The sequence below is a fragment of the Stenella coeruleoalba genome (genome assembly GCF_951394435.1).
Source record: "Stenella coeruleoalba genome assembly, chromosome: 14".
Classification (NCBI taxonomy): Eukaryota; Metazoa; Chordata; class Mammalia; order Artiodactyla; family Delphinidae; genus Stenella; species Stenella coeruleoalba.
In genome coordinates, this window is record NC_137160.1 from 19792919 (window position 1) to 19808480 (window position 15562).

The 15562-nt window shown below is 36.7% G+C and overlaps 2 protein-coding genes across 2 annotated transcripts in view; both read right to left on the minus strand.

Moving 5' to 3' along the window:
- Positions 1-3533: 3533 nt before the first annotated feature.
- On the minus strand, positions 3534-11742 carry DYNAP (dynactin associated protein; the record flags this gene model as incomplete). The annotated part of the gene is made up of 2 exons (XM_079942448.1): positions 11595-11742; positions 3534-3707 (listed from the first exon to the last, which is right to left on the minus strand). The coding sequence occupies exons 1-2, from the start codon at positions 11649-11651 to the stop codon at positions 3534-3536; spliced, it is 231 nt and encodes a 76-aa protein (XP_079798574.1). The 5' UTR covers positions 11652-11742.
- A 202-nt stretch (positions 11743-11944) lies between these two features.
- The window catches only part of LOC307197095 (uncharacterized protein), a 135124-nt gene continuing 131506 nt past the window's right edge, over positions 11945-15562 (minus strand). Inside the window, exon 5 of the mRNA XM_079942692.1 lies at positions 11945-12001. Within this exon, the coding sequence (XP_079798818.1) occupies positions 11991-12001 (11 nt within the window). The 3' untranslated portion in view covers positions 11945-11990. The remainder of the gene's footprint in view (positions 12002-15562) is intronic.

A 15562-nucleotide genomic window follows, 5' to 3' on the forward strand; every position in this document is an offset into this window, starting at 1 on the left:
TACTCATACTTACTAATATTATATATATATATACACACATATAATTCAATGCTTCTTCGTGAAAGCATTTGTCTCAAACTAATAAAAACAAACACTTATTTGTCAGGGACAATGATAGGTACATAAACCACTTTAATCCTCAAAATTGCTCTATGGGAAAGTATTATGTCCATATTACAGATGAGGAAACTAAGACTCAAAGAGTTTAAGAAGTGTTCTTCAGGTTGCAAAACCAACAGTTGCTGCAGAGCAGAAATTCAATCCCTAATCTAAGTCAAAATCCCACGTAGAACCAGAAAATTGATTCTTCAGACCTGAATCTAATAGACAAATCACTTAGTAGCCAGATACTCTGATGTAAATAAGATAGGAGGTACCATATGTGATTGGATTCACCTACGATCTTTTGGATTCCTTTTGTATCTCAATTTTATAACAATATTCTATGACCACTATTTGAAAATTAAAAATAAAAGAAGCGTCCATATAGGATGCTTCATTATTTCACTTTAAATTCATTAACTTTAGTTTCCATTACTCACTGCCCCTAATTTACTGTCTGTTTCTCTTATCATTTTTTCATTAGTTTATGAAACATCTGACTTCATATACCTTTTTCCAATTAGAAGAGTAATATAAACCTATTTTGAAGATAATTCAGAAAATTTAAAGAAAATCATCACTTACCCAACTGTTTAAATTGTTTTGGTTCCTCCCAGACACTTTTCAATGTATATCTAAGGATAGTTATTTTTGTAATTCATTTTAATGTGTTTTATTGGTTGTACAACAGTCAGTTACACAAAAAGTAAGATAGTTTACTTAACCATGCTTCCATCCTTAAGTATTTAGATTGTTTCTATTTTGCAGACATAATAGTCAATACAATAATTATTTTTTAAAATATTTTTTCAAAATTTTGCATTGTTTCTTTATGGGGCAATTTAAAAGTGGCACTAATATGTATAAAGTAGATAACTAATGAGAACCTGCTATATAGCACAGGGAACTCCACTTCACTGTACAATAGAAACTAACACAACATTGTAAAACAACTATACCCCAATAAAAACAAATAAATAAATAAAAATTCAAATAAAAATTTTTAAATATAGAAATAAAAAATAACCCCCCCTCAAAAAAAGTGGAATTGAGTAGATAGATCAAAAGCTCTTGATAAAAAAATTGCTGTCAAATTGATGAAGACAATTGTACCAGGTTACAATGTCACTAACAGTGTCACAAGACCACCTTACTTACTGTGTTCTCCCTGCTTTGAACATTTTGACCATTTCCTCAGTCTTTGTTTTCAGGTCAGGAAAAAGAATGTGTGTGTGTGTGTGTGTGTGTGTGTGTGTGTGTGTGTAGTCATTTCCTTTGTTTTATAGCTCTGAAATTAAACACATTAATAACCATTTAAATATCATTCAATAGTCATATTTACAAACTATCATATATGTGCTTACTCATATTTGTATTTATGTTTATTCATATTTATGTGCTATGACTGTCTAACTATTATGGGTCAGTGTTCTTCTTTCCAGTGAACATTTCATGTATCAAGATACCAATGATTCTTCTACCCTCAGTGTTGTAAATATTTTTCCAACACGTTTTTTTTCCCGTTTGTTTTTTTTTTTCTTTTTTTTTTTTTTTGCGGTACGCGGGCCTCTCACTGTTGTGGCCTCTCCCGTTGCAGAGCACAGGCTCCGGACATGCAGACTCAGTGGCCATGGCTCACGGGCCCAGCCGCTCCGCGGCATGTGGGAGCTTCCCGGACCGGGGCATGAACCCGTGTCCCCTGCATTGGCAGGCGGACTCTCAACCACTGCGCCACCAGGGAAGCCCATATAAAGTTTTTTAAATTATAGATTACCAGTTCCAGTCTAAAGATCCTGATTTAGTAAGTCCGGAGTATCATCAACTTATTTAAATCTTCTAGAATTATTAAGAATTCAAAATTAAGAGTCTAAATTAATGAATTTACTACTTAATCTGCATTGCTGTTTTCTTCTTCTGCATCTTCTGTACTTAAACACATAGTTGGGACTTAAGACAAGTCTTTAATTAACTGATTTACAAGATTGCAGAAAATTAATCATTTAATTTTAAAATAGAGATTCAAATGCACTTTGAATCTCTATTTTAAATCCACAAATATTAAAGTAAATAGAATATGGTTGTTTAAAAGGTAATTAAAATCTAAAGAAAAATTGAACACAACAAGCTTCACTATAAAGGAAACAATTATTATAAATTAAAATTTTTTCCCTACATAAATTTAAATCTCCCCAGTATAAAATGTGTTCTTTATGTGTGTAATTTGTCTGCAGAGGAATGCAATGCTCTGAACTGAAATCATTACATATTAAAATCTAAATGGTTTTGGGACTTCCCTGGCGGTCCAGTGGTTAAGACTCCCCCTTCCAATTCAGTGGGTGCAGGTTTGATCCCTGGTCAGGGAGCTAAGATCCCACATGCCTCTGGGCCAAAAAACCAAAACATAAAACAGAAGCAATATTGTAACAAGTTCAATAAAGACTTTAAAAATGGTCCACATTAAAAAAAAAATCTTTGAAAAAATTCTAAATGGCTAATTTTGCCATTAAGATTTTATATAAAATGTCTTAAAGACATTCTAAATGAACAAATTGGGTTACTTTTTCTATATGAAATTATATTATTTGGAAATATAGAAAAAAAGAAGGTTCTTATAGCTTCAATGTTCAGTTGTTTTTTTAGAATTTTAATTTAAGTATAGTTGATTTACAATGTTGTGTTAGTTTCAGGTGTACAGCTCTTAAAAAAAAACCAGACATTTTTAATAGTTTTGGAAGACCTAAGTGTTGACATGGTGAAAATTAAGGTAATTTTTTCCATTATTCACTGTCTAAATTACTTTTCTTCAAATGGCATCATGGTAGCTCCTATAGGTATAATGTAGCAATAGCAGTGGATATAGACTCAGCCATTGAAGAGGTAGCTACAATTTGAGGAAAGAGCCAGTGAGGGAAGATAGTTGTAGGTTAATTTGTAGTGAAAATAACTAAACGTTAACTTGCCATAGAAGAGAACATTTTGATGATTGGTGGTAGTTCTAGTAGATTAAAGTGATAATGGTGGCATTGCAGTTGCAGGTTCAGAGAAATAGGTGGAGATTACAGATTGTTGAAGGAGAGTGATGACCATAGGTTTTGTAAGCTAAGTGAAAGTTACAGTAGTTGTAGTTTAAGGTTCTGGTGTAGCAGAGGCAGCTGTGGTTTCACTTGAAGTTGTGATCGTGGCTGCTGCGCTTGCAGGTTCAGGTGAAGCGATGGTCATGGCCGCTGAGGTTGCAGGTTCAGGTGAAGCGATGGTCATGGCCGCTGAGGTTGCAGGTTCAGGTGAACCGATGGTTGTGGTTGTTGTGGTTGTAGGTTCAGTGGACAAGGCAGAGATAGTAAATTCTGTTTAAGTGGTTGTAGCTGTCAGTTCTGTTGACCTGGTGGTCACTGTAGGTTGAGAAGTAGTAGAGGTGGTCCAAGGAATAATAATCATAGGCTCCCCGACTTTGGGGATAGCTGGAAAACAATGGAAGATTTGTAATTTCCCCTATTATTCATCAAGCTTATTATAAGTATGCCAATTGCTGTCGTTATCACACAGGCTAAGAGACAAGCCAAAAAGACTTTCCACAGAGACCAGTTATTGTAGCAATTTTCTTTCATCTAAGAAGAGTGTAAATAAAAAATATCAGTAGTGAAAGATAAAAATGCTTGTCGTTTATGATCTCTTTTGTGTTATTTATAACCAGGTGCATTAACATCATTGAATTCCTATATATCTCTCAAGAAATTTAAAGTCCACATTTTTATCCCGATGGAAGTAACTGCATGCTTTCTCTAACATTAGAAGAGATAAAAATCTGCCTATATCTCATCTTCTTTTATTCTATTTTCCAATGGTGAATATGGGGCCTTTTGTTTTTTCACATAAGCAGAACAAAACTTTAATAGCAAATTCTCTGCCATACACCCAAATTTCCCCGGTATTGTCATTACCCCAACCTGCTCCACTTCCAGAATCACTTCTTCAAGAATCCTGTGCTCTAACCACCATGTCCTCTCCTTCCAGCTTGTTTGTTCAATTATTCCTGTAACAACCTTTCTTTAGTTTTATTAAAACATCCAGCCCAGCAGCCCTGGCTTCACTCACATCTCTCCATATCCACCATTTGTTCCAAGGCCCATTATTTCAATATACTTACTAACTCCCTAAAATCTCTTGCACTTCCCTCTTCTCCGTTTTTCCAGTTGGCAAACAAGTGACTTCTTACTCCGGAGCTTCCCTTGAACAGTCGCACTGTTGGGGAAAGTCATGCACCTGGGCAGATCAGACTCAATAAAAATGTATGACCACCATCCTCAGATGGATTTTCTGTACTGCTCTACCATCCTATGATAGTTCTCTGATTAAGATATGCTCTCATTTTCAAAATACTTCCTTAATCTTCTTCCCTCTCTTTATACCTGTAACCTCCATCCACCAACTCTCACACACAAATTGTCCCTCCTCATTCCTATCAAATGACTCTACTTCCTTTCTACTTCATCCAGAAACTTGAAACCATCAAATGGAAACTCTTTCAAACCCCCACTAGGTACCAAACCTGCAAGTCCACTCTCTTCTTTCCCTGATTGACACAAAAGATTCTATCCCTCCTTCTGCCTGAAGCTGACCTGCCAATCTGTCTTTGGATCCCAACCCCTCTGACCTCCTCAGCAACTTTTTTATTTATCCTTCCTCCAGGACTGAATACTTCACCATTTTCCCCTTAAATGACTTCTTCCTTTCAACGTTTAAACACACTCAAATCTCTCCCATCTTAAACAAGAAAATCTCCCACGGGTTTCAAATGCCCATCTAGCTACTTCTCTTTATATTTGGCAAATGAAATTTCCTGAGTTGTCTAAATGCAACGTCTCCATCTACACACTCTTCAACCTAACCCAGTCTGGCGTCTGCTTCTGCCATGCCTCTGAAACACCTCTTAACAGAGTCACCAATGACATGCATTCACTAAAATCTAATTGATGTATTTTAGCCCTCATCTTACTTAAGCCCTCAGTAGCATTTGCCACTGAAGCTCATTCCTCTTCTCTCTTGAACCATCTGCTCCCTTTGCTTGACATTCTTTGGCCCTTGTCTTTTTTCACACTAGGTCTAGGGTTAGCAAATTTTTTCTGTAAAGGGCCAGACAGTAAATATTTTCAGCTTTGTGAGCCATACAGATTCTGTCATAACTGTACCAATCTGCCATTATAGTGTTAAAGCAGCGATAGACAGTGAGTAAACAAATGAGCATGGCTGTGTTCCAATAAAGTTTTATTTACAAAAATAAGCAGTGGGCCAGATTTAACCACCATCTGCATGCAAATGACTCTCAAGTTTATCTCCAATCCAGCCCTTCCCTCTAGCCCTCAAATGCTTACACAACAGCACATCTCAGATGCCTCAGAGTTGTCTCACTGTGTCCAAACCCAAAGTCATGATCTTGCTAGGGAAACCTGGCCAGGTTCCACATCTCACTAAATGGCACTACCATCCATTTGATTCAATTTCATAAAGTGGAGCAAAGGGATTATCCTTGAAATCTCCCAATCTATTCCCAAGGTCTTTTAACTTTATCTGCTAAACATCTCCCAATGTTAGTGACTTTATCTCTGTTGATACCACTTTAGTCCAAGCTTCCTTTATCTCTGTCCTGGACTAGTGCAATAGCCCGGGGCCACACTGGCCTCCACTGTTTCTTCAATGCACCATGCTTACTTCTAAGGTAAGACTTTGGCACAAACAGTTCTGCTGATTGGGAATGCCTTTCCCAACCTCCATTCACCAGGCAGAAGGCTGCATGGTTCACCTTCAACACAGCAAGTTCTCCTCATGCACCTATTTTTGCCCCAATACATACCTGAGTATCAGTCAGTGATTGTGTTATCAGGAGAGGAATGATACACTGTGAGGTTTTTCAAAATTGTTCTTAGTGTATTCCTAAACCTTTAAGAAATACTGTCACCAAGTGATGAATCAACTCCTGGTAACAATCCTTTTAACTTCCTATCATCCAGAATCTAAGTAGCTGCCTGGGACCCAGGATGACTAGGGAGACACAGAGAAGTTACCTGAGTGCATTATATCCTTCGAAGGCTTAAAATACCTGAAAGTGCACAATGAAAAGAACTCCCAGAAGCTTCCCAATGATGAGAGGGAAAATAAGATAATGTTTGCAGAGTTCCTGGCACTGTGACACCTACATAATTTTTCAATCGTCCATTATGATTAATGATTTCATTATCATTTGGATGACAGCAAGACCCTCGAAGAATGGAATACAACTACAACACTTGTGCCTTCCAGACAGAATAGAGCAGGTCTTAAATGTTGCAAAATATGGGCTGTGATATTTGTAGAAAAGTCAGGATTTTGTGCAAATGGTGGCAGTTCCAAGGCAGCAGAAGCAGAATGAGGACGAGGTCCACAAGGCCAAGGAAATAAGGGCCACTAAGACCAAGTTAGACCTAGGAAAAAATATCATCTTCTTTACCTATATTGAAGGTAATACAAAGGAGTCTCAAGAAAGGAATGTGGCAAAAGACTTATGCACATCTGGGAGGAGCTATAATACTACCTTAAGAAAATATTATAAAAGAGCAGCTTAGTGAAATAAAGTGCACATAGCCAGACAATAGGACACCTAAGCTCTCCTCCTACTTCAGCCACTTCTGGCAAAAGCTATGTGGGTTCTGCAAAATCTCTTAAATTTCCTGGGCCACATTTTCCTTGATTGTTAAATGATGGAATGGGACTAGATCAGATAGTCTGATCATTAGTTGCACATTAAGTTCACCTGAAGCTTTTAAAAACTATTGCTACATGGGCCTCGCTCCCAGAGTTTCTAATTTAACTGATCTAGGGTGGGGCTCAGCCACCAATATTTCTTAAACAATCCCTGGATGATTATAATATGCAGCGAGGGTTAAGAACCACCAGATTATATGTTATCTAAGACCTCTTTCAGTTCTGCTTTTTACCTCTGCAAACAAGTAGAAACATTTTCTGTCTCCACCCATTTTAACTCATTTATTCTTTCACATTGACCTAGCAACAGTATCAATAGTTTATATATTTTATCCAGAATCAAGTAACAAAGCTCAGACTCTTTCTACTGAACCTCCACAGCAAGATTAAGCAACAGAGGATAGGGATTCCAGAGTCAGGGTAACCCAACCAAACTGCCAAGCAGAGTAAGTAATTTATAGTCAATGTCAAGTTTCTACACTAGGGCTGAAGATACAGGGATACAGTCCTGAGGTAAAGTTCATTCAGCCAACAGACAAGATCAAGAAACAAGGAGAGCTAAATCTAGTCTTCAAAGCTAGGGGAGAAAATCCAGAGAATGGAGGCAGGGTTCTATGTCAAGGTTATATGCACCAGAGGTCAGAACCAAGAGAGCTGTAGAAAGTGTCACATACAGATTCAGAGGCTGGAACAGTATAAGAAAATAAGGTGATCACAATAGAGTAGGACCCTTGAAGTTTCAAGTATGACCCAGTGTCTCATCAGAGTCTAATTAGTGAATTAATCTTTACATTGCTGACATATTTGCTCCCCTGCCCCTCCCCAAACTTGCATTTGTACTTTACATTTATTCCTTTTATTTTCATATGTGTTCTCTATCTATGAGAATATTGGAGCCCCCAGTGCTCAAAGAACATTAGCTCTTGAAAACAGAGGCGATCAAATACTCTCCTTCTAGTAGATTACCTCATAGTGACTTATAATTATACTGAGAACACAGCAAATGCTTAACATGAATGTAGGTGAATTAAACAATTAAATGCACTTCCTGGGAAAGACTAGACCATATACATCCCCATATAGAGCACATCCCAACCTGGGTAAAAGCTGCTATACCAAACGTTACCTGTGCGCGGGATAAGTCTGTGTGTTGTCATTCTGAGTGTGCAAGGACTCTTGGGTTCATGCAGACCCCAGTTAAGTTGGAAGGGACATCACCAGTTACGGCACTTGAAGGTGGAGCCTCTTGGTCATTTGAACACATGACTGGAAGTGTTAAGTGAATAGGAAGCAGTGGTGTTGAATTTCTAAAATTAAACACTTCAGTCAAAAATAAGCAAGACTGGGCTTCCCTGGTGGCACAGTGGTTGAGAGTCCGCCTGCCGATGCAGGGGACACGGGTTCGTGCCCCGGTCCGGGAGGATCCCACATGCCGCGGAGCAGCTGGGCCCGTGAGCCATGGCCGCTGAGCCTGCGCATCCAGAGCCTGTGCTCCGCAATGGGAGAGGCCACAACAGTGAGAAGCCTGTGTACCGCAAAAAATTAAAAAAAAAAATAAGCAAGACTGTGACTTTTAAAAGAAATAACAATGAAACTTTTAAAAGAAATTAATGTTTTCTTATCCTCTGAAGACAAAAAAATCTAGACAGGTTATTCTATGGTACATTTTGACTAATTTTTGTAAGTTATCAATGTTCCAGATCAGGAATGTATAGAATCCATCTTCTCTATCATATTACAAGCATGTATTAAATACCCTTATGTGGCAAGATGCTGTCGGTGGAGCATATATTAGGAAACATCAATTCATATAAGGAACAGAATGTTAGAGCTGAAAAAGTTCTTGCAGCTTATCAGGTACAACCTGTTCAGGTCATTTTGGAAATGAGACTATCGAAGCAAAAAGAGTTGAAGTTATTATTATTGGTAGTAATAATAGTAGTACTATTATTATCTCATGATGACCCAAGAGCAAGCACTGGTGCCCAGACATTCCAGCGGTAAGGCCAGTGTAATTTCCACTCTACTAAAGTATATATGGCATGTTATTATGTTAAACTACAATAATATATTAATATAGTGTATACTATACTACACTAAACTAGTGAAAAATTCTCAAAGAGATTCCTTTGCATAATTCACATGATGCTCTACTCAATGGAACTTGCAAGCCTGTCACAAGAACACAGAAGATGAGTCTTTTGTCCAGTTTGTGATATGTCTTTGCTGGGTTCCTCTTGGACACAGAGCAGTGTAAAAACTGTTCCCAACAACAACAAAAGTCTCTACGCTTAGGGAGTTTGTATGCTAATATAACAGAGAGGAAAACAGATATTTGTGTATAATTATTTAAATAAATACAGTCATTGCTAAACATTGTTGAGAAAAGGGGGTAATAAAGATTGAAAATGGGTGAGTTCAGTGGGAAAGATCTGGGGAGAGAGGTGCATTAAAAGAGGAGAAAGAAAAAGATAAAATGAAAATGGCAGAGCAGGAAGTTCAGGAGTTTATGTATCTGGGCAAAATGTTTTGTCAAATCTCAAAAATAATATAGGATTGTCTGGGGGTCTTCATCTCATAGGATAATAATATAAGTTTTCTGTGAGTCAAGGGCATCTCTGCCACTTCTTGCTTATTCCCAAAAAAGGGTTACCAGGACTACCCACACTTATAGATTTGCTGTGAGGATTCATGATTAATGAAAAGGGTTAGAGTGATGTCTGGCATATAGTATGCATTCAATACGTATTAGCTATCATTATCATTAATATCGTATTAATGTTTTTATTCCTCCTGCTACAAATACTAGTTGTCTCCTACCATGTTGATTTAAAACCCATTACTAAATAGCTATAAAAATTGCTGACCCATCAACCAATGAGTTCCATAAAACTGTCAGACTAGAATTGTAAAAAGTCATTGGTCTACTGGGAACTATCATTAACAATATCAAAACTAAATGATTGTTATTAAATATAGACAAGATGGAATACTCTTGGCAGTAAAGAGTTCACTAAGTTAGATTTTTCTATAAGTGTTATATCAAAGAAATAAAGAAAATATCTCCACTTTTATTGAATAAGATTAAACAAAGTCCATGTTATTCACTAGGTAAACCTGAGCAAAGTTGGCCTTACTTTTAATAACAACCTTGCTTATTTTCCTAAGTACTGATTTTGTTGCTTTAGTTATTATTCAGTTTGCCTGTGGCTGAAGAACCTGGATATTTTGAAGAACTTGGATATTTTAATGTGCTTGATAAACAAAGCAAAACTCACTCACCTGACCAGTTTTCCAGAATTTTCTGGCATTGGTGGAATCCCAACCCTTTCAAAGAAGGAAGATGATGGGTGGCATTTACACCAAGGGTGGAGAACCTGTGAACTAGGCTCAGCTTCAGGGTAATATTGCAACCCAAGTAATAATCTTTGCTGGGTCAGGGTTCCTCTGACTTAGTACAGGAAAGCCTCTATACAAAACTGGAATAGTTGGAGAGCTGTGAATAATGTTTAGTCAGAGAGTCAGCCTTAGCTAATAATGGCCATAGGCAACTGGAGTACAGCAACAATAGTTACCAAGGAAAGGTCTATAAGCTTTTCCCCTAACTTTATAAGGATTAACTTAAGTTCTCATATATCCCAACAGAAAAACAATACACCAAAATTTATTTCCTTTTTGTGATTTTCAATTCATTTTTTAATTCTATTATTGAATTTGGTCTTAAGAGAAAAATATTTTTATTACTATGCCTTAACTATCCACGGTAATTGAAATATTGTCAGCTATGCAGACATATGCTGTAAGATGTGCTTAAGATAGTATTTGTAAACATCTTCAGGTTTGTTGCTATCTAGAGAAACTATCAAGATGATGAATACTTGGCTAAAGGGATTTCTTTTTTTCCATCTGAATATTCCATCATCCCGAAGATCCAATTATAGAGTGTCAAATTCAGAGACCAATGACAAAGAGAACAGCCTCAGGAGGGTCCTTTGTATGATGACTCAGAGGGACAAACCCCTTTTCTTTCAGTAAACCAGGAATCCTCTGTGGGATTCTCTTATTCAACTAACACTTACTGAACAACAGGAGCTGATCTTCTTTGGCTTATTTTGTAGGTGATTAATACAGGCCGATTGTCACAGCTCCAAATTGCAAAGGCAAAATATTGTCTTTATTCTTCTGGCGTGAATTTTAACTGACCATTTCAATTTTTAGCACATTTCCATCCTTTGTTCTGGTATTAAAGAGACCTCTTATAACTATATAGTGAAGACTTGATTCTTGGTGTAAAAGATTTTAAAATAGACAGAATGATCGTATTTTCATTCAAGGTAGGGATTTTCAGAGGATATCTTTCAGGGATTTTCTGGATTTCCAACATATTTAGAAATGTGAGTTTTGACAGGTTTAGAAATTATATATAAAATCTAAGAATGAAATTGTAAAAATATAATTTCAAAACTAAACCAAAGTCATCTTTGGAGCTTTATGTTTACATGATGGTGAATACTGAAAGTTTTATTTATTTTATATCACGTGGTCATGCTGTATATAAGTAAATAACTTCTAAAGTATAATAGAGCAGAATATATCATGAAATGTTGAAGGAAAAAATTAGTACCTGGCTACTCTTCCTTTTGGAGAAGAATGCAAAATTATGACATTAACTATATTGCAGTAAAAAGATTAGATTGCTGTTAAATGCTGATAGACTGCAATATAGGCAAATATTAAACTACAGCAACAATACTCACTGCTGGGTTTTCAGAGTGTTCAATATTCACCACATATTTTCCATGCTTTCTGTCCATTCTTGAGCTTTCAGTGCTACAAGCTGAACTCCAAAAATATGTTTCAATTCGTGCATTGCCCTTTATATCTGCAGCCCTGAGAAATAATTAAAATGGTGGAAAATCAACTCTGATACATCAGTGCCCGTGTGAATAATAAATAATTATCCACTAAAACAGGATCCACCTTAGAGAAGGAAATGAGGTATTAATGAGAGAAAGACACAAGAAATACTGCTTCTGAGAGCTACTATGACTACCCCCTCAACAATCTCCCTGACACAAAGGGATTCTGAAAATCTTACACAGTTCTTCCTCTTCTTCCTTTTGGCACCATCTTTCAGACACCTGCCTTCTATTCTAGGACCAACCTAAGAAAAAATGAGGTAGAAGTTTGTCATTGTTTTCTCTCTACCCATTGAATGCCTTCTCAGCCCTGCGAACATCCATGGCCTTAGAGTGGCTTCATCTTTTCAGTCTCAAGGTTGGTGCCTGGAAGTCTACTTAGTTCATCAGTAATTCACATGCATATAAAAACCATTAGAATCAATTTTCTAGGCAATAATGCCAAAGGAGTGATGAAATATTGAAAATCTTGAGGAAAACATTTTTTGGTCAAGAAATCTAGTTTGTCTCAGATTGAAAAAGGATTAACTCTTTTATAGCTCTATTAACTCAACAAGTGAGAACACTGTGTTTCTAAAAAGTGCCAGGAATTTTCTAGTGCAAAAAGTTCAGTAGCAAATAAAACAGACCTCTTTGTATCTGACACTTTTAGATACTGAATTTTTTTTCCAAAAGTTTGATCCTCTGAAATTTCTCTTCTAAGTGTATTTAACACCATCAGTTTAATGAGTCTTACTGGATCAACTGAAATGGCATAGTCTCAAGCCTTAGAACATAAATAACATAGAAAAACTGCCAAATAATTGAAAAGCTGGGAAGGGATTTGTCCTCAAAAGGAGTAAAAACATGATGACTTACTTTTACTCCTGTTGAAACAAAACCAGTGATGTCATTGTTATGGCCATGGGCTTCAAGGGACAGGCATAGGTTGAAGGTATCAATAATATTAAGCATGCCCTTCTAATAAAGTGATTTATTTGAAGATCAGAATGATATAATTATCAAACATGTGGTATAAATTTTACTTAATTTGCTTTAAAATATTACTATATTTTTATTTTGCAGAGACATTTATTTCAATTTGGTACTGGAGCAACATAGTCATGGTATAAGTAAAACTTCATCATTTTTGACAGCACCCACCCATTTTATCAATAGTATAAAGAGGGAAACTTTATTCCAGCACTGAGTCTCCTGCTCACAATCTCTAATTGACCTAGCAATCAAAAGACTCAGCCATAGGGCTTCCCGGGCTTCCCTGGTGGCACAGTGGTTGAGAGTCCGCCTGCCGATGCAGGGGACACGGGTTCGTGCCCCGGTCCGGGAACATCCCACATGCCGCGGAGCGGCTGGGCCCGTGAGCCATGGCCGCTGAGCCTGCGCGTCCGGAGCCTGTGCTCCGCAACGGAAGACTCAGTCACAAGTCTTCTTCTATATTTTGGAAGAAAATATTAAATTTTTAAAAATAGCAACAAAATTAAACAACACATTGCTCTGTGGCTAAATTTACCATGTGAAAATCAGAATTTTCTTTATTTGGCAAAGAACAATACTTCAGCATGTATTATTGACAATTCTTGTGAGTACTTCAACCTGAAGGTCAACAGAAAAAATAAAAAACTGAACATACCTGGATTGTTCTAATGAACAGAGGGCATGGGTATCTTTCATTGTCTTGTCACAATCTCTTATGAAAGATCTTTTTCTTAACGATTAATCTCCAAAATATACAAGCTGCTCATGAAGCTTAATATCAAAAAAACAAACAACCCAATCCAACAATGGGCACAAGACCTAAATAGACATTTCTCCAAAGCAGATATACAGATTGCCAACAAACACATGAAAAGATGCTCAACATCACTAATCACTAGAGAAATGCAAATCAAAACTACAGTGAGGTATCACCAGTCAGAATGGCCACCAGTCTCACACCAGTCAGAATGGCCAACATCAAAAAATCTACAAACAACAAATGCTGGAGAGGGTGTGGAGAAAAGGGAACCCTCTTGCACTGTTGGTGGGAATATACAGTCATTATGGAGAACAGTATGGAGGTTCCTTAAAAAACTAAAAATAGAATTACCATACGACCCAGCAATCCCACTACTGGGCATATACCCAGAGAAAACCATATTTCAAAAAGAGTCATGTACCACAATGTTCACTGAAGCTCTATTTACAATAGCTGAGACATGGAAGCAACCTAAGTGTCCATCAACAGATGAATGGATAAAGAAGATGTGGCACATGTATACGATGGAATATTACTCAGCCATAAAAAGAAATGAAATTGAACTATTTGTAGTGAGGTGGATGGACCTAGAGTCTGTCAAACGAGTGAAGTAAGTCAGAAAGAGAAAAACAAATACCATATGCTAACATATGTATATGGAATCTGAAAAAAAAAAAAAAGGTTCTGAAGAACCTAGAGGCAGGACAGGAATAAAGACGTAGACGTAGAGAATGGACTTGAGGACACAGATAAGGGGAAGGGTAAGCTGGGACGAAGTGAGAGAGTGGTAGTGACATGTATACACTACCAAATGTAAAATAGATAGCTAGTGGGAAGCAGCCGCATAGCACAGGGAGATCAGCTCGGTGCTTTGTGACCACCTAGAGGGGTGGGATAGGGAGGGTGGAGGGAGACACAAGAGGGAGGGGATATGGGGATATATGTATACACATAGCTGATTCACTTTGCTGTACAGGAGAAACTTAACACAACATTGTAAAGCAATTATACTCCAATAAAGATGTTAAAAATAATAATAAATAAATAAATAAGATCTTTGTCTTGAGCAGGATTTACAGTCAAAAAGAAATCTGAAGATTTTGTTGGCTAACAGGTAGTTGAGAGAATTCTTTGGTAGCTGGCCAGTCTTGGGGGAAAAAAGTTATTTTTCATTCATCTAATAAAGAGATTCGATGAATTATTAAAAGTAATTATTAAAAGTAAAATTTAAAAAAATAAAAATAAAAAATAAATACTGCAGCATTCTGTAATTGTATTTTATATATGGTTATCATAACACTATCAGAGTGTTCTTTATTATATTTTTTACAAAGCTGAACCAATTCCAACAGCAGATGTTCCTTCACTAAATAAAAAGTAATTAAAAAGTATTTCAGTAACACAATGGGATTACAATAAATAGCCATACTTAAAATAGAAACTTCAGGAGGAAAAACATGTTTTGATGCATATTATTGAATTTCCTAATTACAAATTTAAAGTGTACTTACAAATTTTAAATATGTTTATACTGACAGAACATGGTCTTTCATTAATTTATTCCCCACTGTTTATTGAGCACCTAACATTCCCGTGGCATGTATCAAGCCATAATAGCCGCACAGCATTGGCTGAGTCAGACAAGAACCCTGCTTACACTCTATTCTTTGTTTATTGAATGTTTGGCTTTGATTTTAACTTTCAAATGTGTTTAAAATGTAATATTTTATTTAAGCAAAGGGAAGGGTCTTTTTTTATTTATTTAAAGATATGTGTTTTTTGTATGTCTGGAAATTGGTTCCGTAATGGTAAGTCTATCAGGTTCTACAGAATAAAGGGCAATTACATAATTCATCTCTGTTTGATCACAGTGACTGGGAATTCATGACTTTTCTAGGGACTAGTAGTTCATTTTAGGGGGACCTTAACTGTTTGAAAATTCTTTTTTCTATTAACCCCAACATTTTCTCGTTCCTTCAGCTGATTTACATTCTGGACCTGCTGTATCTGGAGACACCCAAAATGAAACCATTTTTTTCTTCAGAATATGGGTCTGTGATCCCTGATGTAT